This window comes from Lipotes vexillifer, unplaced genomic scaffold (genome assembly GCF_000442215.2).
Source record: "Lipotes vexillifer unplaced genomic scaffold, Lipotes_vexillifer_v1.1 scaffold602, whole genome shotgun sequence".
In the NCBI taxonomy this organism is placed as follows: domain Eukaryota; kingdom Metazoa; phylum Chordata; class Mammalia; order Artiodactyla; family Lipotidae; genus Lipotes; species Lipotes vexillifer.
Genome location: NW_006790307.1, coordinates 2,347,897 through 2,371,967, shown reverse-complemented (window position 1 = coordinate 2,371,967; position 24,071 = coordinate 2,347,897). Strand labels below are relative to the sequence as shown.

The following is a 24,071-nucleotide window of genomic DNA, read 5'->3' as shown; positions in this document are numbered from 1 at the left end:
GACATGAGACAGATTTCCAAAGGTTTCCACCTCTCTAGAAGCTACCCAGGAAGTGAGGCAGAAGTCCCCTTTCTTCTCAGTAGATTCCAAACTAGTGGTGTGCCGGTAATTGTTTAACAATCGGTTCTCCATGGGGAAAACCTTGATTTGTCACAGTTGCCAATTCTGCAGTGTAAATACTCCTACTGTGGCCGATTCCAAGCTGTCAACATGAGAGCACTGAACATGGAGTTGGGAAGAGATGCCACCATTAGCTCTCATGAGCAGGTACAGCGGCTCCAGCACACCATTGCCCCAAGCTAACAAATGTCCACAATCCTCACTCACTCATTCAACCCAGGGCTCCATCTAGGAGAGTCTCAAGGAGGGGCTCCTCCTCAGGAAACCCCCAACCTCCGTCCCCTCTCCTTCCCTTTTCCATCCCGAGTCTGGCCACTTTGAGTCTCTCTCAGGGGCTAAAAACATTCAGTTTTATCTTTTGAAAAACCCCAAAATAAAATAACTCTACTACTCCCATTATTCAACGACAATCTTTATAGGTAATACTAGCTTATGGTCTAGTTAGTGCTGAACTGAGAGAAAAACAGTTTAACAGAAAATACCCGGTTGGGGCGGGGGAGTGGGAAGGATCTATATTTACTATATCAAAATAATAGCTCGCTACATTACAGAGAATTTCCTCACCTCCTACACTCCCACCAGCACTGTCTGCCAAGGATTATACCCCTTACCCATTCCCCAGGTGATGCAGGCATGATGTGGGTTTCAGTAGATGCTCAGGCTACAAACTCAGGTATGCAAGAAACACAATTTCATTTTTTTCTCGATTATGAAGATTAAACTTTTTTTTTCAGGATGGCAATAAGACCAATTCAATAAATATAAAATGTATACATTCTTTGACCCCCAAACTTCATGTTTTTTTGATACATATCTGTTATGGGCTGAGCTGTGTTCCTCTCCCCCACCCACCAAAATTTTATATGTTGAAGTCCTAACCCCCAGTGCCTGAGAATGTGACTGTATTTGGAAAGAGGGTGTTTTGAGAGGTAATCAAGTTAAAATGAGATAATCTGGGTGGGTCCTAATCCAACATGACTGGTGTCCTCATAAGAAGAGGAGATTGATACCAAGGGAGATACCATGTGAAGACACGGGAAGAATGTGGCCATCTACAAGCCAAGGAGAGACACCTCAGAAGAAACCAACCTTGCTGCCAACATGATGTCAGACCTCTGGCCTCCAGGAATGTGAGAAAATTAATTCCTGTTGTTTAAGCCCCCTAGTCTGGGGTAATTTGTTATGGCAGCCCAAGCCAACTGAAAAAGACTTGCACTTTTGACAAGGCAGGTATTTGTGGGACTGGACTCAGACTTGTAGAGCTTGACTTCAAGGAATCAGGACAGAGGACAGAAGAACACAGGACTGCAGCAGACACTAGGTGCTTCCCTCTACCTACCCCTCCACCTCTTAAGTGCACACCTTGGCCTGAGGGCTATCTCATCCCTTCCAAGCAGGAGCTGCCAGAGCACTGATGCTACTGATGCTTATTCACTTTCCTCTCCATCCTGCATTCTTCAGTCAGTGACTCCTTGGGAACTCCTTCCACCCTCAGCGCTCAGATGCGAGCTCCCAGAGTTTTCCCAGCTGTGCTGAGCTCCAGTCACCCAGCATGGTAGCTGGTTTAACAATATACCCCTTTACTGGATGTTTCTCTGAATCTCCAGGGTAGGTGCATTGCTGTAGTTGCAGGCTTCCGTGTGAACAACATCCTCTCTTCTCTTTTTTTAAATTTCTCTTTCTAGTCCCGTTTGGGTGGGTGGTAGAAAGGAGTCAGAGGAGACCATGTTCGAGGTCCAGACAAAGAGATGCCAATGAGCTGCTGTGCACCTCTTAAGGTTGACCCTCCTTTGCCCTTAAGGGGCCACTGCCCTGACTTCCTGTCTCACTTGCTAATTAAAAATATTTTAAATGCTAAGTGAGAATAACTTTCATTCCTCCCAGCCTCCCTCATTTCCAATAAAACTGAGCAATTTTAGGAAGTGAGGTAGAAAATAATCATTATAATTTTTGAGTTCTATGTGGCAGCATTAAGTGCTTCAGGTGCGCAGAATTACTTAATTTTCACAATAACAATTTGAAATAACTTATGCTGATTACCCTATTTAACATACTCATCAACTGGAGCTCAGAAATTAGGTAACTTGCCCAGGATCACAGAGCTAACAAGTGGCAGAACCAAGATTCAAACATCCTCTCACCTGACCCAAGAGCATACGCTCTGTTTAAAACAAATATTTGGGAGTGTTTCTTTTTTCCAGCTTCATTGCAGTCTTGTCACAATTGTTAAAGAAAATCTACTGTAGGAAGAATCGTGGGGATTGCACCATTCACCCAGAGAAGAATATGGTAATATACTCCAACACATTTGACCTTGTGTCCTTGCTGCATCTGGATTTGAGATGGCCTGCAAAGGCCAAGGAAAAGGTGAGTTCTAGAGTAACCGGCACCTTGGAGCCCAGGAAAACCAGAAGGCAGAGACAGGGCAAATGTTCTTTAAAGCAGCTTGATTTGACAGAGGAAAAAGGATGCAAGACTTGTTATTTCTATCTTATTTAGTGTGCATAAAGTAACTGAGGTAGTGTGTTGGTATCATCAGTAACATACATGCAAACACATAGGTACACACACAAACCACTCATACCATATTTTACTGTAACTGATGAATTTGTTATTAGCAACTAGGAAAGAGTTTAACAAAGGGAACATGACACAGGAAAAAGGAAGACTCGCTGGCTGGTTACGATGCCCTCCAGAGAAGGAAACGGAAATTAATTGTTACAGAAAATCTGAAATCCATGAATCATGAGTGGAAAATGATTTTTCTCCTTATATGGAATTAATGAAAAAACAATATCTAAATGTCTGGTAGATTATTTTGTAACTTGCAACTGTGACTTGTGTTTAATCTTAAAGAGACACTAAGATTAACATTGTGCATAGCAGAAAATATCTGTGGAATTTTTGCATGCAGTTTTAATGAATGAATAAATGAATATAGTCGCTAAATTTATAAAATAAGGATTGCCAGATTTTTAAGAGCTTCTCTAATCAAAAGTGTTCTGCTTCTAAGGTTTTCTAACATATTATCTAAATAATTAAAGAACTGTATGTGTTGATATTAGTCTTTACTATCTTTTTGTATTCAAATTATAAACACAAACCTAAATTAAAAATTTAAAAAAAATTTTTCTTCTTGGTTCTCACATGTTGATTCTGAATGATGAAAAAAACTGATTATGTTCTTAGAGCCTTGACCTGTGATGTTTTTAAAGTCTTGGTAGCTACAACTCAAAGTAATTAAAGTGATCAGGCTGGAGTGTTTGTTAATGCCAGGTTATACTCTCAAATTAGTATAGTACTTTGGACGTTTCATCTTTGCAAAATTACAAGTTAAACGTTATTACTGGTTTTTTATGGAACAAAAGTGTGAGTATTGTCATACAAACCTATTTTCAATTTTCGTCGGTTTTTTTCCAGAACCTTAACTGTTTTGACCTGAATAATTTTTAACGGGGACATTAACTGCTAAGGTACTCATTGTGGGCAAAATTTTCCTGGGTGACATGTTCAAAGTCTGAACGTAATTGAATTTATGAGTGTAATGTTTCGACATTTTCCCATAGTGTGTGGCATTTAGGTTAGTTTATATTTCCTCCTTGAAGTTACAAAACTCTGGGTTTTTATTTAATTCATCTCCAAAAAAATAATAACTTGTAGCAAAAGTAGGAAATCTTTGATATTGACTGTGCATTCATTCAGGGACCAACCTTGCCTATCTTTCCTTTCACCAGTAATTATCGTGGGTCCTTTATCTCTGCATGTCTGGCTCATACCTGATAACATCTCCAGTTCATGGTTCCTCTAATACAGTTTGCATATATCGAGTAATTGATTCCACCTTCTAAAATCGCTGAGTCACAACACTGTAGTCACAGACTTCTTTGCTTTACCACATAACGGAAATAGACAAATCATTTCAGCACCCCTGCCCCAAACTGCCTCTGTGTGAGCTGAATGTAGGTCATCGCACACAGGGCTGTGATGCGAGATGCCACGATTTCAGGATACACTGCCTCTGGCTTTTTTATTTAAATTCAGCCTCTCTAAAACACACCTTTCCCCTACCATTGTTTTAATGAAAATTTGCCTTCAATATAACAGAACTAACATTTCCAATTGAACTGTAACCGAATCTAGGTTTGGCTGTTCACAGCTCATAAGCCAATAATTGAGAGGCAAATGTCAGTAGAAAGGAAAGATACTTTAATCAGAAAACCCAGCAATCTGGGGAGATGGTGGACTCATGTCCAGAGACAAATTCCAAAGATTCTGCTCAGCGATGACAGTTTTTAAAGGAAAAAATGGGGGGGGGCGGGGAAGAATCTCAGTGATTCATCGAGGCAGGAGGTTAGGTTCTATATCATTCTCCATTGAGTGTAGACTGGCTGACTCTCTCTTCAGAAGTTGTCTTACCTGTGTGCTCTGCCTGCAGGATTGCTTAGGGGGCTGCTGGGGGTAGAGAGCTAATCATTTTTTAACTGCTTATTTCTGCATTCTTACTTCTTTTTATCTAGGAAAAGAATCGATAGTTTAGGCAAGGCATGGTGTACGTTCAGGAGAGCATAAGTCAGGAGTTAGTTTCAACTGCTTAGTGATCTCATTCCTATAATTAGGTTTTTTTAAGGTTAGAGGGGAGTAGAAATGGGCAAACAGGAAAGGGGCAAAGAGGTGCTTTCAATTCCCCACTGTCAAACATCATTCCATTTCCAAGGAATTAAGGGCTAAGGCCTATCTTCTGTAACATCTTCATACTGACATAGGGCACCATATTCTCAAGAGTGGAAGATGTCAACCTGGGTCTGTAGCATCTCTTTGCTGACAATTTTAGTTGCCCGCTTACATATATGGGCAGAGCAAGCTACAATTATTTTGATGCCCACGAAGGTATAGATTATTATGAGCAATAATGTTAATCCCATTCTCTTGAGGCCAGTTTCTTGGAACTGTGCTAGCCATAGATTCAGAACTACTCAAGATGAAGCAGCTTATATCATGACTACAGTCTGGTCATCAGGCAGTTTTTTTTTTTTTTTTTCTTTCCCTTGGTGGCAGTTATAGTATCTGTAAAATAGCTCAGGAATGTGCATCAGACACTGAGTCTGTGACTCTCTTGTCCTAATCATTAACTGCTCGGTTTTGTACTTGGTGGGGAGTGAGGTTCTGCTTGGTTCCAGAATGACATTTGGGTAACATACATGAAACGTCTTTACAGACCTTAATCATAAGTTTTGTAGATGAGAAACAAACTCAAAGGGATTTAACCAGCTTGCTCCAGGTTGAGTTGGGATTCAACCATAGCTTTTTATAACCCCAAAGCCAGTGGTTCCCAAACTACCTGAATATCAGAATCACCTGAGGATGACACATACAGATTCCCAGGCTCCATTTCTGGATAATTCTGTGGGTGGATCATGGGTAGTGTCCCTGTATAGTCTAGTATCTGCTATTTGTGGCTTATTTTTATTTTCTAGGTAGACTTCAGCCAAGAAAGGAAATTAAACCAAAGTACTTTATTTTTATAAGCCAAGAAAGATGTGAATGGCTTAATAAATCTCATAGCTTATCTTGAGCTGCTCTTTTCTTCTTCCTGAAATTGATCATTTTCTCTATCAGGCAAATGATATGGAAAGAAAAACAGAGACTGATGTAGTGGCTACCATGGTGAGCTTGTATACTGCCTCTGGAGGTAATGGGGAGGAAACCCTAGTCTATAGCATTTGCCAATTTCTGTGGTGTAAATACTCCCACCATTTTCAAAATTGTCAATTTCAAACTACTGATGGTTTAACAACCTGCTCACAAAAGTTCTGAATATTTAACAATTGGCCCAAAAGCCAGCTTCAGGATAGGATACTACTGGGTATAAAATACATAGGGGGGAACTGAACAATTTCCCAACATTATCGATATTGCCCACTACATGGCTCGAATTAGTTGCATGGTCTGAGTTGGTTGTGACCTCCCCAAACATCAGTCTATCTGTTGTTCTCCTGCTCTGACTTCCAAAGGGACCTCGGTGGCCCCGCTCCTCATCTCTCACTCAGTTTCCAAGGACATGCTCTGATATGGGCCTGAGGAGTAATGAAGCCACGGAAGGGACTAGTGGGTAGGGAGCATTTACTGGAAGAGAAGTGGATGCCGTCTTTAGGAAGACTACTCTTACCTGCCTCATAGCAGGGGCAGTACAGCAGGCGAGCTGCCCTCTGCTTGAGAAAGGCTGCTATCCTTAGCAGACCTTGCAGGACAAGGTGGGAATGACACATGAAACAGGGTTTAAGGGAGCTTGGCTCTGAATCTGAGAGGACCAAAAAGGGCTGGGTGTTTCTGTGCCTCCACAGGAGAAACACGCATAAAGTCAAGTCAGAGTGCAGGATCAACATTAGCGAAGATACCACTGGCTTGATTTTAATCCATGAGTTAGGCTAGAGGGGCAGGCTGCTTTCTCAGGCAGGGCACAACCCTAGCTCATCCAATGACAGAGTTCTTTTGCCTGGAGTAGCCTTTGTGCTACTGACTCGTCTTAGGAAACAGCGACGCTGGCAGTTTGACAAAGACTGGGCCCTGAGCACGCTATCATGACTAATGCCACCACATGGAAAAGGACCAAAAACATATTCCCAAACCAAATGCAAATGATTCTAAGATCACTTACCATTTTAGATTATTTGTTCCTTTGGTAAACTTCCAGAAGTTGTGATATTTTGGGGGTGTCTACAACTGCAACAAAGGTACTTAATCCATCCTTGAGCTCCCTGAGTAGCCAACTGCAACACTACTTATATGAGAACAAACTTTTTTTGAACGTTAACTGACTTTTATTCTGGTTCAGTCCATTCGTACAATAACTCATTGCCCATATACTCTTTTTCCCGACTAGACATAAAGATGTTTAATTTATCTTCTAAGATGACAAAGTTAAATTAACTCCCAAATGAATCAACCAGACAGAAATGAATCACAGTAGGACTCACAATTTTAGTATAAACACTCCAGAGCAGGCAGCGTGGGTAGATTTCAAGTAAAAGGACCTAGATTTACTCCACCAGCTATCAAGTCTTGGTCCAGTCATTTAACCTAAGAGGGTTTTCCCATCGGTAAAACCAGGATATTTATACTTAAATCTCATGGTAACATTTCCTGCCATGTACTAAGTATGTTTATCATGTTCTTTGCCCTTAATCCTCAAAATCATCCTTTAAAAGTGCTTAACTTGGAGTTCAGACTCCCACACAGAGATCGAGATGAGATCCAACATGAACATGCCTTCCCATACACGTGTATGAAATTGAATTGAACAAAGTCTCCCATATATGTGTGTTTGTGCATTTTTATCTGGGTTCTCAGCCAGGGACACATGAGAATCTCAGGAGCTGGGGTGAAGATGGGGGTAAAGGAAGAACAGAGGCAGCAGGTGTGCTACTTCCATTGTGATCCTGACATTTGCTCCCCTGTCTAGTTTGTGACAAAACGACCAAACCACCAGTTTATAATAGTGATTTGGGTGTGTACCATATACGTAAAGTAGAAGTTATATTAAAGATGAATAAAAATGGAATTACCTAGGATTTTCCAGAGAAATTAAAGCACATGTCTACAAAGATTTGCACACAGATATCAAATATTCATTATAATCCGAAACTGCAAATAACCCAAAAGTCCACTCTGAATGAGTGGATTAAAAGGAAACATATGTGCCCAACACATAGATGACTCTCAAAAACATTCTGAGTGAAAGCCATATATAAAAGATAGTTCCATTTATATAAAATTCTGTGGAAGTTCCCTGGTGGCACAGTGGTTAAGAATCCGCCTGCCAATGCAGGGGACATGGGTTCAATCCCTCGTCTGGGAAGATCCCACATGCTGCGGAGCAACTAAGCCCGTGCACCACAACTACTGAGCCAGCGCTCTAGAGCCCGGGAGCCACAACTACTGAGCCCACGTGCCACAACTACTGAAGCTCGTGAGCCTAGAGCCCACGCTCCACAACAAGAGAAGCCACCACAGTGAGAAGCCCGCACACCGCAATGAAGAGTAGCCCCTGCTCTCTGCAACTAGAGAAAGCCCACGCAGCAACGAAGAGCCAAAACGGTCAAAAATAAATAAATAATAAAATTCTTGTAAACTAATTTATACTGACAGAAAACAGATTAGTGATTGCCTTGGGGACCAGGGGTGGGTGGAGGGATGGACTGAACTGCAAAGGGAAATGAGGAAACTTTTTCCATGATGGAAATACAATGTATCTTGGTTGTGGTGTTGGTTTCACGATGTATACATTTTTTCCAAACTCATTGAGCTGCAAAATTTTTAATAACTGCAGATTATACATAAGTATGCCTTAATAAAATTGATAAAAAATTGAATTAACAACTCCAACTCCTAGATGCCAGCAAATCTCATGGAGCATTTCTCGTGTAGTTAAAACCACTCACCAACTCAAATCCATGTCCTTTGAGTTGCTCTTTTAGGGAGAATGATGAAATAGTACTGATCCCTCAACACTATTCTCTCCCTTGGGCCTCTGAATAGGGCTTTTAAGAGGCAGTCAGAAGTACACTGCAAAGCTAAAGTGTCATGCGGAGACTGGGGTAATGACCTCAGCCTCATGAGAACCATACCCTAATCCATCTTAACACCTGATAGACCAAGTTCATGTGGTCTGACTTATCCAAAGGGTATATCCAGATTCTACACTCTGTGGCTTAGATAAAACAGACTGTGTGTTATGCACAGTTCCCTGCAAGCAAGCTATAATTCCTCTCTTTACTGTAGATCACTGGTCAGCCATTGAAAACTCTACGCTAACCAACTAAACTAACAAACTTTTTAGAAAGAAGACAATGATACGTCTAAGGTTCCAGAGAAATAATGTTTCAAATTTATTTTACAACTAATATGCCTCAGTACACATTTGTATAGAAGCCAAGATGATCTGTGTTGTGTGTTCTAAAATCCAATTATACACTAATTTCTAGTTTTTATTTCCATTTTTAGTGCCTTAGTTTTTAAATCAACAAACGTTTTTAAAAGGTCTGTGAAATGTAAGCAAATACTTTGCAATGACCACAGTTCTTTATAACCTCATGGTAACATAAGATCTTTAAGACTCTTATTGTGAATCAGTGATTTGCAAAAGCACTCGACCAAATTAAGCACTTTAGAACAGACTGTTCACTTGCTTTCTAACCAACAGGCATGAATATTGTGTATCATCTTCGGTACCTTCTATTGTAAATATTTTATGAAATCCATACTTTTTAGAAAATTAAGTTCATCATGACCTGCAAGATAAAGAGTAAGACCACAGAACATGTCCTAAGAGTAAAGAAGTATAGTCAAAAAGTTTGTGTTAGGGACTTCCCTCGTGGCACAGTGGTTAAAGAATCTGCCTGCCAATGCAGGGTACGTGGGTTCCAGCCCTGCTCTGGGAAGATGCCACATGCCACGGAGCAACTAAGCCCGTGCGCCACAACTACTGAGCCTGCGCTCTAGAGCCCACGAGCCACAACTACTGAGCCCCTGAGCCACAACTACTGAAGCCTGCGCACCTAGAGCCCGTGCCCTGCAACAAGAGAAGTTACCGGAGAAGCCCGTGCACCGCATCGAAGAGTAGCCCCCGCTCACTGCAACTAGAGAAAGCCCATGTGCAGCAATGAAGACCCAATGCAGCCAAAAATAAATAAATTAAAAACAAAAAAAATTTTCTTAAAAAGAAAAAAGAAAAAATAGTTTGTGTTAAATTTTTAAAAAATGAGTTTGCCTTGGAAATTCTACATTTTTCCTACAGTTGTGCAAAAACATTGTGGACTCAGTTTTGCTGCATTTGGACTAAGCTGCAAAAGAAGTATGATGTGTTTAAGTTGTTGTGAGTAGAATGTTTTTAAAAAATAATTATTTGTTCCAGATAATAACTTTCTAGAGAAGCCAAACCCTTGAAACCCTTGAAACAAACAGAACTGAAACACTTGATCAATTTTTATTTCAAAATGTCTACAAAGTTATAATTCTCCATTATACAAATAATTTTTCAAAATTCAGACATTATTTAAATGTAAGCCAAAGTCCTTATACAAACAGAATACACACAAAGATCAAAAATATACATATTCTCTCAGCAAACTTTGTTACATAAATAAGAAAAGTATATACAAAAGCTGGTATTTTCAATCTAAAGAACAATTATTTTAACACTGTAACCATATACAGAAGGTACTAAAATAAAAACAAACACCACAGAAAAAGTTAAAGGAATAACAAATTCATTTTATGACATCTACAACTGTAAACATACATAAAGCCAATCTTGGGGGGGAAATGTATACTTCACACTTATATCTTAATTTTTACTTCACTTTATTAATTTTTAAGAATATTCTCTGGATAGGTGAAGTTCACAATTCTACCAGCTACCCCTGACACCTAATACAAGTTAGAACATGTGAAGAACTATATACTCTATGTCTTTGTACTTTGGGACAGATGCAAAATGAATTCTTCAAAAGTTAAATTTTTATGAACCTATGTTAAAAATTTTCCAAGTAAATTGAATTGGCTATTGAAAAATCAAACAATTCTTTTTAGGTAGGAAATGTTAGAAAAAAATCCAAACACTTGCAGTCTTAACATAGTAAAGCCATAAAGAAGATTATGACAGTGGTTCCCCTAGATAAAAGCAACTTAACTAGGTGTATGTCTAATTATGTTTTGCCCCAGAAATTCTCCTTCCTTCTCTGAGCTCGTGCCAGAGTTTGAAAAGCCCGGAGACTAGAAGCTGCAGAGCGAGCAGAAATCTCAGATAATCTGTCCTCATCTGCAACGAAAGAATTATATTCAGTGCAAAAAATATGTCTTATAAAAATACTATGTTTCAAAACATTAACAGCAAATTAAAAGCATCAAGCTTTGTAATGTCAATATTGACTCTGTCAGAAATCAGTAATCTATTAAAATATAAGATATCAACATTTTTAGGATAGTTCACAGTAATTTTCGGAGATTATCATATTTAGAAATCAAACATGTTAATGTTAAATGAGCATTCTGTTTCCTTCCTGAAATCCCACTATGTCATTAACTAAACACTTGAACTGTGATTTCAGTAGTACTCGGAAACAGTTCATCATCATATTGTCTTGTCCTACTTTAAAAAGCACAGCTGTTTGAGCAGAAGAACTTTAATGTTTTAAAAATGAAAGGCCATACCTTAACATGGTACTCACATCACATTTCTAAAATAATTTCACTTAATGTAGAAATAATGTCTGACTTTAATACACTACCCTTCATTATTAGTGAAATTCCACAATCTGAGCAAGCAAATCTCTTATCAAGTTATTTGTAAACACTGTTCTTCCATTAAAAAGAAAACAGAACTGGACTCAAAGTGTCCAGATATTGGCATTTCAAAACATAGCAACTGGATTTCCAGCTCACTGAATTCTGAAAATAGTCTCAAACTTGCTAAGAGAAAACCTTTAATGTGTGTGAAGCTATAATACATAAAGTATTAATTCAAATTTACTTTCAAATTCAAAATTTATAAATTTAATAATTTCATACTTCTTAGGGTGAATTTAAAATAGTAATTTCAATTGTTCAACACTGAGAATTCAAAATTCCTCCTGCCACTATTAGAAGCAAATGAATTTGTCAAAACGAAAGAAAAAAAATTCATTTTCCCTAATTATATATATTTTAAGAATATACAGACATATGAAAAAAATGATGGATATAATGCTAGGCCGAATTCCTGAGCCACCAAGCTACCTAGGGTGTAAAACAGAGTACTGACCTTAGGTGTGATGCTAGGCACAATCTCTTGCCAACTGTTTGTTTTAAAAAAGATTCTTCAAGGCTTATTTCCCAGTTTACTCGTTTATAAAATGGGGATAATTTCACCCTCTTCACAGGGTTTCAAGGTTCTAATGAAATGACATCTGTGGAAGTACTTTGTAAACTATAAAGTGCTAACCAAATGTAAAATCATACTATTATGAACTACTATATAATAAAACATTATACTTTTATCTTGTGTTCTTTGACTATTAAAATACCTTCATCATTAAAGGCTTCTTGCTGAGGTAACTGGAAATTGTTCATCCTTGATTTTCCCACTTAAAAAAAAAAAAGCCAGAAAAAATTATCCTTCAAAGCCACCCAACAGTGTATCTTATTTATAGTCAACTCTAAGTGAAGGTAGGCTGTCAGAAAATTTATTAATTTTATAACTTTAATAGAAATTAGTGCCAAAGGGCCATTCATTAATTCATAATGTACTTAGAAAATATGTAAACAAACAATGGATAATCTCCTGGGATTCTTTTCAATGATAATACTGATCTTTTCTAACTTTAAAGAAATACAGTAAGCTTCTCTTTAAAGATGGCAGTTGGACTACACACTTCTACAAAAGTGATATAAACCCACAGGACAGCGAAAATGGGAAACAAGAAAACAGCAACAAAATTTTGGAAAGTGGAAAGCAAATGCAAGGGCAGTGAGTATGTGGTCATCATAGCCAAGTGAGCTGAATCCTAAGGCAGCAGAGGAGGGAAACCAAGAAGCAACCAATTTGCTCCCCTGATGGCTGGGGTTTTGGGAGTTCTGAGTACCACTGAGAGTTAGAGCAAAGGTAAAACTGAATCAGGAATCTAGTTGAAAGTCTTTCTACAAAAGTCTGCCAGATCCTTCTTCAAATTTGTACAGCAGGGTAACTCTCCCAAAAGAGGAATGGAGGTCTCATTGCTAGAGAAGGTTTATCAGAGCTACTTTGACTGAAGGACACCAGATTCAACCGGGGGCACATATTCAAAATAGGGGTATTATATATATCATTTATCTCCTCAAACAGATAAAACATGCCATCTTGGATACTGTATAAAAGAAGTATGTAGTGTTTAAAAAATCTTAGAAATTAAAAATATAGCAAAATATCATTTAAAAACTCAAGTAGAAGATAAAAATTAGTGACCCTTTAAAATTGAAACAAAAAGACAGAGATGGAAAATAGGAGAGGTAAGATAAGAAAATATCATGTTCAACATGTCCAACATCTGAAAAATAGTAGTGCTGGAAGGAAGAAATAGAAAGTGGAGAGGAAGAAATTACTGACTAAATAACTTAAGAAAATTTCCCAGAATTGAGGAACATGACTTTTCAGATTGAAAAGGTCTAGTGAGTACTAGCAAAATGAATGAAAAGGGACCCACTATAAAATTTCAGAGCACTGGGTATAAAGAGAAGATGCCAAGAGCTGCCAGGAAAAAAAAGAAAGCCACATACAAAAGATCAAAAATAAAAAGAGCTTCAGACTTCTCAGTAATAATAGTGGACGTTAGAAAACAGCAGAGCAACACCTAATAAAACCAAAGGAAAATATTTTATGACCTTGAATTCTACATCCAGGCAACATTTGGTAATGTCTGGAGACATCTTTGGTTGTCACGCCTGGGGAAGAGGTGCTATGGCACCTAGTGGGCTGCCTGTACGTTTACGGGAAAGAACATGAGAGACACCTCACACTTAGACCAAAGTGAACTTGGGTACAGCACAACTGAGTGTTCCAGAGATGAGATTTTTTCTATTTAAAGAAATCTATTACATTAACTAAAAAACTAAATAACACAATTTATTAATATATAGTACATACTCAGAACCTTTGTATCCATCAGTATAACACTTTCATTTTAATAGACAAAAAACTAAAGTCCAAGTAATTACCATTATGCTGAAATTCTGGATCTCTCAGGGAGCCCTGAATTCGACGAGAAGGATGCCAGTAGGATGGGGCACAGGGTGGAGATGGAGACTGCCCAGGTGTGTTAGTTGGATTTTCTGGAATTTTTGAAACTGGAAGAGTTGTCTCAGCAAATTTGGGGATATTGGGCTCAGAATCTTCCCTCAAAGGCAAGGGATCAATTGTTTTTAGACCAGCAGCTGGAGAAGTCAGGAGGGGTATAGCACGACTTTCTTTCTAAATGACAAAAACAAAACAAAATACATATATGTGTGTGTACATATATAAACAAAACAAACATTCAAACACACAAAAGTATATAACCATAAAAGCAGTAGGAAAAAATATGGGGAAAATTTATGTAACCTCCATGTGGGGAAGGTTTTATAAGCCTAACAACCAATATAGATAAAGATATTTAGCTAAGTAAAAACAAAAAATATATAAATATTTAAAAAATAAAAGAAAAATGACAAACTTGGGGAAAATATACAACTTACTGGACTGACAATGAATTATTATCACTGTTACATAAATATTTCTTTACAAGTAGTAAGATAAACCTAATTTAAAGGTAGAAAAAGGATACATATCAGCAATTCATATACATACAAATTACAAATAGCAAACATATTCCACACCTCACTGATAATCAAATAATTTCAAAATAAAAGCAAGGACGTAGTAATTTTTCACTTACCAAATTACAAAGATAAATTAAAACAAACAAACAAACTATAATACCCTGAGCTGACAAGGATGTAGAAAAACTGGCACTCTTAACCAGTGTTACTGGTAGGACAACCTTCCAGGGGAGCTGGCAAAATATAGCAAAAACCTTAATACTGTGGCTCTTTGACCACACAATTAATACTTACGGAGTATTTACATAAAAATAGGTAACAACAATATGAACAAAAATGCAGGTAAAGAATGGATTTCTTGGGCTTCCCTGGTGGCGCAGTGCTTGAGGGTCCGCCTGCCGATGCAGGAGACGCGGGTTCGTGCCCCGTTTCGGGAAGATCCCACGTGCCGCGGAGCGGCTGGGCCCGTGGGCCATGGCCGCTGAGCCTGCGCGTCCGGAGCCTGTGCTCCGCAAATGGGAGAGGCCACAACAGTGAGAGGCCCGCATAACGCAAGGAAAAAAAAAAAAAAAAAAGAATGGATTTCTTTAGACCATTTTTTCAAAATAAAGTAAAACTAAAAAATAACAATAGGCATCTAGTTTTAAAAAATACATTTCAACAATAAGCATCTAGTGAAAAACAAAACTATAGTATAACTACAGTTCGTACATCATGTCACAATTAAAAATCAGATTATAAATTAATGGTATGGAAGTATGTTCACAATACATTGCTAGGTGAGAAAAATATATTATGAAAACTTACCTACAGTATAATAAACAAATACACTATATATTTAAACTCAAATTCAACAACGGATGTTTCTGAACAGTAGGTATGAATTACCTTCTTTTTTGGTTTTGTCAGTATTTTCTATTTTTCCACAATGATAATATATCATGAATAGAAAAGTCCCTGTATAATTTTACTTTTTAGGAGAATGTAAACAAGTAAAATCAAATATAGCTTCAAACTTTCCTGATCATTCCTTGTAATTGTTGCCTTTAGTTATTAACTTTGAGTTTATCAATGTAATGTTCAAAACATTGCTTTCTGACCTTAGGCATCATTTTCTGCAATTAGAGGGCTTATTGCTTCAAAGGGGATATAGCCTGGGGTCTCATCCAAAAAACAAATATTTTTAAATCAAGATCTAAGATAAAACCACAAATTTTCCACTTGCTTCCCTTTTTTTTTTTTTTTTTTTTTTTTTTTGCGGTACGGGGGCCTCTCCCTGTTGTGGCCTCTCCCTGTTGTGGCCTCTCCCGTTGCGGAGCACAGGCTCTGGACGCACAGGCTCAGCAGCCATGGCTCACAGGCCCAGCCGCTCCACGGCATGTGGGATCTTCCCGGACCGGGGCACGAACCCGCATCCCCTGCATCGGCAGGCGGACTCTCAACCACTGCGCCACCAGGGAAGCCCCTGCTTCCCTTTTTAATTACAAAGATCTCTTATGAAAATCGTTCTTTTGGTTTTTTTCTTTTTGTACACATATATGTAGAATTTGGAATTTCTGTCAAATTGGTTTCATTATTGTTAAAACCTGAATTAAATCTATAGAATATTTGTAATACATGGGGTTCCCAGGTTTAATTTAACGGACTTCATGATCTGTTCTTGAACCTAAAAGCCTCCTTATTGGCCTCACTGCTTCTACTCTCCCCCAGTATAGCCCATTCTCCACAGAGTAGCCAGAGTGATTTTAGTTATCAAATGTATCAGAGATCTATATTTGCTTTACTGCTTAAAATCCTCCAAGAGCTTCCCAGTGCCATCAGAACATCCCACTCCTTACCCAGCTCCCTTGCCCACTCCCTTTCCACCCTCATTCCCCTGCTTTCTCCAAGCTCCAGTCACACAGACCTTTTCACTCTCGATGAAACGCTCACTGTTGTTCACCTGCACTTGCTGTTCCTTCTACCTGGAAAACAATCTCCAGCCCAGATCTCTGCATGGGCACCTCCCTCATCAGCCAGGTCTTGCTAAAATGTCACCTCCTCAGAGGTGCCTGTCCTGATGACCCAAACTAAAGCAGTCTCACCCACCCCTTGGAGGTCATTTTCAGTTTTATTTCATTGATAGCACTTACTACTATCTGAAATTCTTTTTTAAAAAATCATTTGTCTACTTCTCCCAATGAAAATGTAAGTTCCACGATCACAGGAATTTTATCTTGATTACCAATGAATCCCCAGATCCCAGAACAGTGTTTGATACATAGTAAGAGCACAGTAAATTCTGAACTGAGTGAATGAAAATGAAACTCCTGATATTCCCCTCCAAAGATGGCTTTCGTGCAGCGTTCTCTTAATCAGTGCGGGGCACTCTCCATCAATCCTGCTGGGCAAGTCAGAAACCTAGAAGTCATTATCCAACCCAGCTCCAGGCCTTGACATTGTTCCCCTTACACAATTCTTCAGTTTCACTCACGTCTATGCCCACCCTCTTTAGTCCAAGCTATCACAGCTCCTATCTGGATTACTGCAATGGGCTCTCAAAGGTATCCACAGTCCACTCTTGCCTTCCACGGCAGCCAGAGAGATCTTGCAAAACATAAATCAATCACAACACTCCCATATTTAAAATATTTCAGTCGTTTTCCATTTTACTTGAGATGAAAGAAATTCTCAATATTGCTGTCTCTTCCAGTCTCATCTTGCACCTGCTCCCTGCCACACACTGTACTGGTCTTTGTTTCCTAAAACTCTGTGTCCATGGGACTTCCCTGGCAGTCCAGTGGTTAAGACTTCACCTTCCAATGCAGGGGGTGCGGGTTCGATCTCTGGTCAGGCAGCTAAGATCCCACATGCCTCGTGGCCAGAAAACCAAAACATAAAACAGAAGCAATATTGTAACAAATTCAATAAAGACTTAAAAAAAATGGTCCACATCAAAAAAAAAAATTAAAAACAAAAAAACTCTATGCCCTTTCTCTCCACAGGACTGCGGCATACGCTACACTTCCCCTCCCCTCCCTTTTTACCTGGTTAACTCTTCTTCCTCTATATCTCAACTCAATTATGACTTCTTCAAAGAAGCATCCTTGACTTTCAAGAAGCTCCCTGATCTCCATGACTAGGTCAATTCCTTCCAGGACAGCACTATATACTTCTTTGAAAGTATATAGTGGGGGTGTGATTCTCACAAGACTGTAGGTTCAACAAAATCATGTACCATGTCTATTTTTGCTCATTATCACAACCACAGCATCTAGCATGTAAGTAAATGGATAAGAAACATCTGCTGAATGAATGAAGTGAGCTAACATACACTTGGGTTTTTAATATCATTTTTTAAATGTACAGATGGTACTTGACTATCAAACCAATATCATGAGAATTCTACTCTCAAGTCTTGTGAGTCAATGTTGTTTAGGGGTTAAAAATGTGGGCTCTGAGAACAGACTGCCTGGGGATAAATCCTACTCTACCATTATGAAGACTGAACAAATTAACACATGTAAAGTACTTAGCACAGAGCCTAGAACATAGTAAGTGCTCAGTAAATGCTAGCTATTATGATCATCCCCACAGAAGTTCCCCAAATTGCTGCTGCCCCACAACACTCCCACAATTCAAGGTGAAAATATTTCTGGATAATATAATATAGTCTTCCTAATTCCTATGGTAAAAAAAAAAGAGATACAGAATGATATTAACCAAGGGCAACTGAGTGACAGGGATAATTCACTGCAAACTGAATGACTTACAGATTTAATGTTATTATAATAGTAGCTTCTGTAAGAAAACAAAGGAAAAAATGACTGTGTTCAGTGAGTTTAATGACCCCTCTGCCTACCAGCAACCAAGGGGTAGACAATGGAAAATAACCAAATCTAGCTCCTGGTACAGCTACTGCTATGATCCAAATGACCATCACCTCTTGCCTGGATATTGTAACTGACTAACCAGTTTCAAGCCCTTGCTCTTGCACCCCTACTGTCTATTCCCAATACAGTTGCCAGAGTGACCTTGGAAAAACCCAAGTCAAATCATATCACTCCTCTGCCCCTCTAAAGGCTTTCCATTTCATTCAGAATAAAATTCAAAGTTTTTGCTATGACCTATAAGGCCCTACACAATTTAGTTCCTCATTATGCCTCTGACCTCATTGCCCATCCTGTTCTCCCTTTCTTGCTCTCAGCTCCACTCCTGCCTGTTCCTCAAAGAATCAGGTACCTTCTCACCTGGAGGACTTTGCACTTGCTATTCTTTTTGCCTGGAATGCCTTCCTAGATATGCATATGGGTCAGTCTTTCACCTGCTTCAGATTCTGCTCAAATGTTACCCTCTCAGTGAGAACTTCCCTCGCCACCTCCTACTCACTTCCCCCGCTTTATTTTTCTCCTTAGTTCTTATCACTGTCTAAAATACTATGCATTTTACCTAGTTATCCTGTTTATTGTCTCTCTCCTCCACTAGAATGTAAGTTCAGTGAGGGCCAGGATTTTTACCTGCTCCTTTCACTGCTACATCTCTAGTGTTAAATCAGCACCTGGAACATAGCTGGAACAAAACTGTCACAGAAGATGCTCAATCATAGTATTGTTTTTCTTCTCTCTCTTCCTGTTGTCACTACTGACAAAAATTGAAAGTATAGCAGAAATACAGTGCCACTACCCAAAAAAATAATTCAATGCCTTTGCCTTCTGAAAGTAAGTTAAGAGCATCATCTCCATATATGATAGGCAGAATTTTCTAAAATCTGAACCTCTCATTCACTTATTGCATGTGACTAAAATAATCACTTCCTGAAGAGATGTTTTTCTCCAAAATATAAATATTTACCTTCCTAAAATCATTCTTCAAAGTTTCTAAGCCATCCTGAGAGGACATTCTTTTTCTCTGTTCTGCAACTGAAGGCTTCATTTTAGATGGAGACACTAAAACAGCACCACCTGGAAAAATGCAAAAGATGTTATATTTTGATTAAACTAAATTATCATGTAGAGAAAGCAGGTGAAATAAGAACTGCACAGTGTTTGCCTGTTACCAACAGCTGGAGTGGTAAGATCGTGATGAGTCCTCTGGATTCCACCAAGTTCTCTTAGCTTCGGAGTAGGAAGCCTGCCTCCTTTTCCTGAGGACACAGAAGACGACTCCGACCTACAAATTAAAACAATTACGAAGCATGTCCTCCAGAAAATATAATAAAAAAATACTTTGCCATCATTATTCAATTAAACTATAAACATATAAGAGAAGGCCATTTAGTTTCTGAAAAAAATAAACAAATCTACACACAGTTAAGAGTAACTGAATATTGGAAGAGGTGAGATCACTGCAAGTCAGCAACACACCAGAGAATTCTTCCATTAAATCAGAACCTAAGTTCCATATTAGCTGCAAAACTCACGAATGAATGATAAGGGCGTTGGACTATGGACAAAAAAATACCATAACCAATGGCAGAGAACCACTCCACAAAGCATTCTGCATATAAATCAATGGAAATTAGCTATTTGCAGAAATCACTTATTTTATTAAAAAAAATTTTTTAACATCTTTATTGGAGTATAATTGCTTTACAATGGTGTGTTAGTTTCTGCTGTATAACAAAGTGAATCAGCTATACATATACGTATGTTCCCATATCTCTTCCCTCCTGCATCTCCTTCCCACCCTCCCTATCCCACCCCTCTAGGTGGAAACAAAGCACCAAGCTGATCTCCCTGTGCTATGCAGCTGCTTCCCACTAGCTATCTATTTTACATTTGGTAGGAAATCACTTATTTTAATATTACAAAACATCTTTTCTTTCTTTTTGGTAGTATAACCATCTGAGAGTAAAGAATATCAGTTATTTTCTTCAAGTCACAAAGTCATACTTCCAGAGATATCTAGCAAATCATAATTAGGAGGATATAAATGAAAATAACCCTAACTACTTCCTCCCCAAGTAGCTCAATGTTCAAGTCTTCAATTACCAAGTAGTGGTGACTCAAATACCTGAGTGAATCAAATTATATAAACCATAAAGAAATGCCTATTTCATGACATTAAAGTAAAATCTGCTCTTTATTAGTCATAAAACCAAAGTATAAACCACTATAATTAATTAGTGACAAAATGAAATACATATTAACTGTGAACAATAATGCGTCTATATACTGATTAATTTAAAACGCTCACCCTTCTTTTATCTTGTCTGCTTTAGATTTTTCCTGTACTTCCAACTTCCCTAGCTCTCCCACATTAACCTGCTTGTCCCTTTCCTCCTCTTCCTCCTCCTCTCTTGGCTGTTTCTGTGTGTCTTCAGTGGTGTTCTCTGCATCCCAAGCCAGACGCCTTCTAACAGGTATGGGAGCATCTGACACACCCAATTTCTCTGTGGTAGTTTTCTGGGGCTGTTCTTCCAAGATAGGTCTTTTTTCTTCTAGTTTTGTAGAAGGACATTTCTGCAAAGTCTTATGGCTTGTAGGATCTCTGCATAACAAAAATAAGTTTTATTTTAAATTGAGTAGTTTGAGGTTTCTAATTGATACTTATTTTAATAAGTCTGTCATTGCCTTCCATGGTTCACAACTCTGTTTCCCACTGATATTGCCTTGCCCAGATACTGAAGAAAAAAATCGAATTAAGAGTTCATTTTACAATAGAAGTTAAAGTTACAATCTATTAAAATATTCCAAAATAAATTATATTTATCTCCTTCTACTCCTCCCATCACACATACATGCCTGCACCACTGCTGATAAAACTCACATGTATCTCTCGAGTGGCCTGTGCATACATAAACTAGGACCCCCTCACATGGTCTAACTTGTTCAGTTACTCAGTTAGGGTTTGTGCACAAACTCATGTGTACTTATGGATCAAATAAGCTGATTCCAATTTTATATTTTAGATATATTAATCTTTTCAAGTCATTGTTAAAAAACAGATTTTGTGATGAACTTTTAAAATCAGATGTCACATAAGTAGAATTTATAGTTAATCTGGTACGTATGGCTACACTAATACACTATAAAAACCAAAAACTATTTCATTTGCTACAAATCGATGTGCTATTCCTCTTAGAAACAGTTTAATTGTGTTCACTTTAAAACCCAAAATAGCAGAGAATTCTTCCGTAGAATCAGGGTGGAAGTTCCATATTAACCACAAAAATCCATTAATGAATGATAATGGAAATGTACTAATAGATAATATTCTCTAAGTTTTTATTATTGTTACCTTTTTCTTTTTGTTTTACTTTTTAAAGTTTTTTACGTCTACTGTATAGTCATCCCTAGTCTACTCTTAATTGCTAAGAAGGAATTTTATAAAATCCAATCTTCCAGATTTAAATTATGTATTATTTCTACCCAAGTGTGTAAAGCAAGTATGTATAGCTTTACTTTTCACAGAGAATAAACTAAAAATAATGAAATGTAATAAGTGGCTGGTATATTTCCATTAGACTAGACAACTTTTGAGTCTTCATATCATTTTCCTATGTAATTCCATGATCTACATAATCTATAACATACTTTTCCACCATCCACAAATAACATCTCACCCAGCAAGATCTAGTGCTCTAATGTTGCTACTAATGGTTCCTTCTGAGCTCGTGGTCGAGGAGACATCCCAACAGCGGTTGTTTTCAGACAGAATCTGATTCAGATGGTCCCGAGAAAAATGAGTTCCCTGAACTCGTTTCCTATAAAACTCAGCCTTCTCTCGGAGTTCTTTAACCTATGCAGGAGAGTTGAGATATCATGTATCATTGTAAATGCTCCTTTGCAAATATCACCAAGTAGCATATCCAAGACATTGTACAAATACAGCCAGAGACCAAGGAGAAAGAAAGGCAAAAGTAGCCACATACATTCATCAGACTATGTGCATTTTTAAGCAGAAATTAAAACAGTCAAGCTGATGCACAGTGCAGTTATTTTACTTCAGGCCAGCAGGCAGGGAGAAATTTGCAGCAGCTAAGAAAAATATTGACACCTACTTCTTACTTCAACTGAAATTACACAAGTACTCTATGCATTATTACAGATTTAAAAACTCAAAAGCAACCAACCTCCGCATACCACATGGCATTTAGAGAACCCTAGGGGAGGAATACAGAAACATACTTAATGACAGGTTAATGCCATAATTGAATATTAATGGGAATCACTGAAATACCTTATTATTTTTCCTTCTAAATATATACCAAACTTGTCAGTCAATTTTTTTTTAGTATTTTCAGTAGCATTTAATTCAGTAACCAAGATACTTTAACATTGCCTTGAAAATCAACCACATTCTTGCATGGGTGGAATGCTGTCTGCAACAAGGTAACCTAATTACTATTTCCCCACCTCTGGAAGAGTACTGACATGCCAGAAACCCCTAGCCCCAGTCTTTACTTCTAGGCTTATATACACCTGCTGTTACTACTACAGAAGCTCCACTGAGAGAGTCATGAGGCTTTCCTCTCCACATTCCTCAACATTCCCTTGTAATCAGCAAAACCAGTATTAAATACATAATTTAAAAGAATACCCCACAAAATAATAACTGTAATATATTCGACAAAGCAACAGGATACCAAAAAAAGGTTCTGATGAACTACTGATATAAGGTGACTTGAATTCCCTAATATGCAAATAACATATTTTCACACGAAAAGGAGTCTTTTATACTCATTGAAACCCTTTCATTTTATACATCATACTGCCACCTTCTGGCTTCCCTGAATACAATTCCACAATGTAAAAAAATTAAGTTGCAGCTTAAAAGTTTTGAATAATCTGCTTAAAATAATTTATTCTCAAAAAACTGTATAATTGTTCCTATCATAAATACAAATATTAGCCTTAAAAGGATACCTGGATACTGTCTGCTAAAATCGCTTTTCTCATATTATATAACAACCTAAATGGGAAAAGAATAGATACATGTGTATGTATAACTGAATCACTTTGCTGTACAACTGAAATTATCACAAAATTGTTAATCAACTATACTCCAATATAAAATAAAAAGTTAAAAAAATAAAAGCAAAAAAAAAACTGCTTTTCTCTCACTTAAAGGCAAAAAAGCAAATAATGAAAATTGGCATTGCAAAAGCAACTGGAGAAACATATCCTCAGCTCCTTAAGGAAATACTACTGATGCAGAGGGATGCAAGTGCTACATCTCTAGGGAATCAGACAAAGCAAAGGACAGCGCCTGCCAGGGCAAAAGAAAACACATAATCCCAACAGAGTCCTACTGCTCTAATGAACCAAACCTGAAACATTCCTAAAAGATAATTCAAAATATTGTTTTCTTCACTGTTAAAAAAATTAAGCCATGTTCATTTATCATTTTTTCAACTCTTATACTTTAAAGAAAATTACTAATAATGGTTTTTGCATTTAATAGGTATCGAGTCTGTTGAACTCTTAACCAGTATATTCTGAATGCATGGGAAGCTTGTAATAAGTGCCTTGATATAATCCGGATTTTATTTCTAATAAGTACCCCCATGCTTCAAATGTGTCATGGTCACTCCATCACCTACATGATAAAATCTTCATGCCTTAGGATCACTTCCTCCCCCCCTGGGTTCTCAAAGCCCTTGGTGCATATCCCCACTAGTACTTACTTCATTCTTCTGGAATTAT

The 24,071-nt window shown here is 37.9% G+C and overlaps 1 protein-coding gene across 2 annotated transcripts in view; it reads right to left on the bottom strand.

Moving 5' to 3' along the window:
* Positions 1-10,823: 10,823 nt before the first annotated feature.
* The window catches only part of SAXO6 (stabilizer of axonemal microtubules 6), a 28,734-nt gene continuing 15,486 nt past the window's right edge, over positions 10,824-24,071 (bottom strand). The window contains exons 7-14 of one of the 2 annotated variants that reach the window (XM_007463571.1): positions 22,499-22,528; positions 21,989-22,164; positions 20,620-20,913; positions 19,481-19,593; positions 19,276-19,385; positions 13,846-14,098; positions 12,180-12,239; positions 10,824-10,936 (exon numbers count right to left, since the gene is read on the bottom strand). In XM_007463571.1, coding sequence (XP_007463633.1) covers positions 10,824-10,936; positions 12,180-12,239; positions 13,846-14,098; positions 19,276-19,385; positions 19,481-19,593; positions 20,620-20,913; positions 21,989-22,164; positions 22,499-22,528 — 1,149 coding nt within the window. The remainder of the gene's footprint in view (positions 10,937-12,179; positions 12,240-13,845; positions 14,099-19,275; positions 19,386-19,480; positions 19,594-20,619; positions 20,914-21,988; positions 22,165-22,498; positions 22,529-24,071) is intronic. The other variant, XM_007463570.1, reaches the window with a different exon arrangement.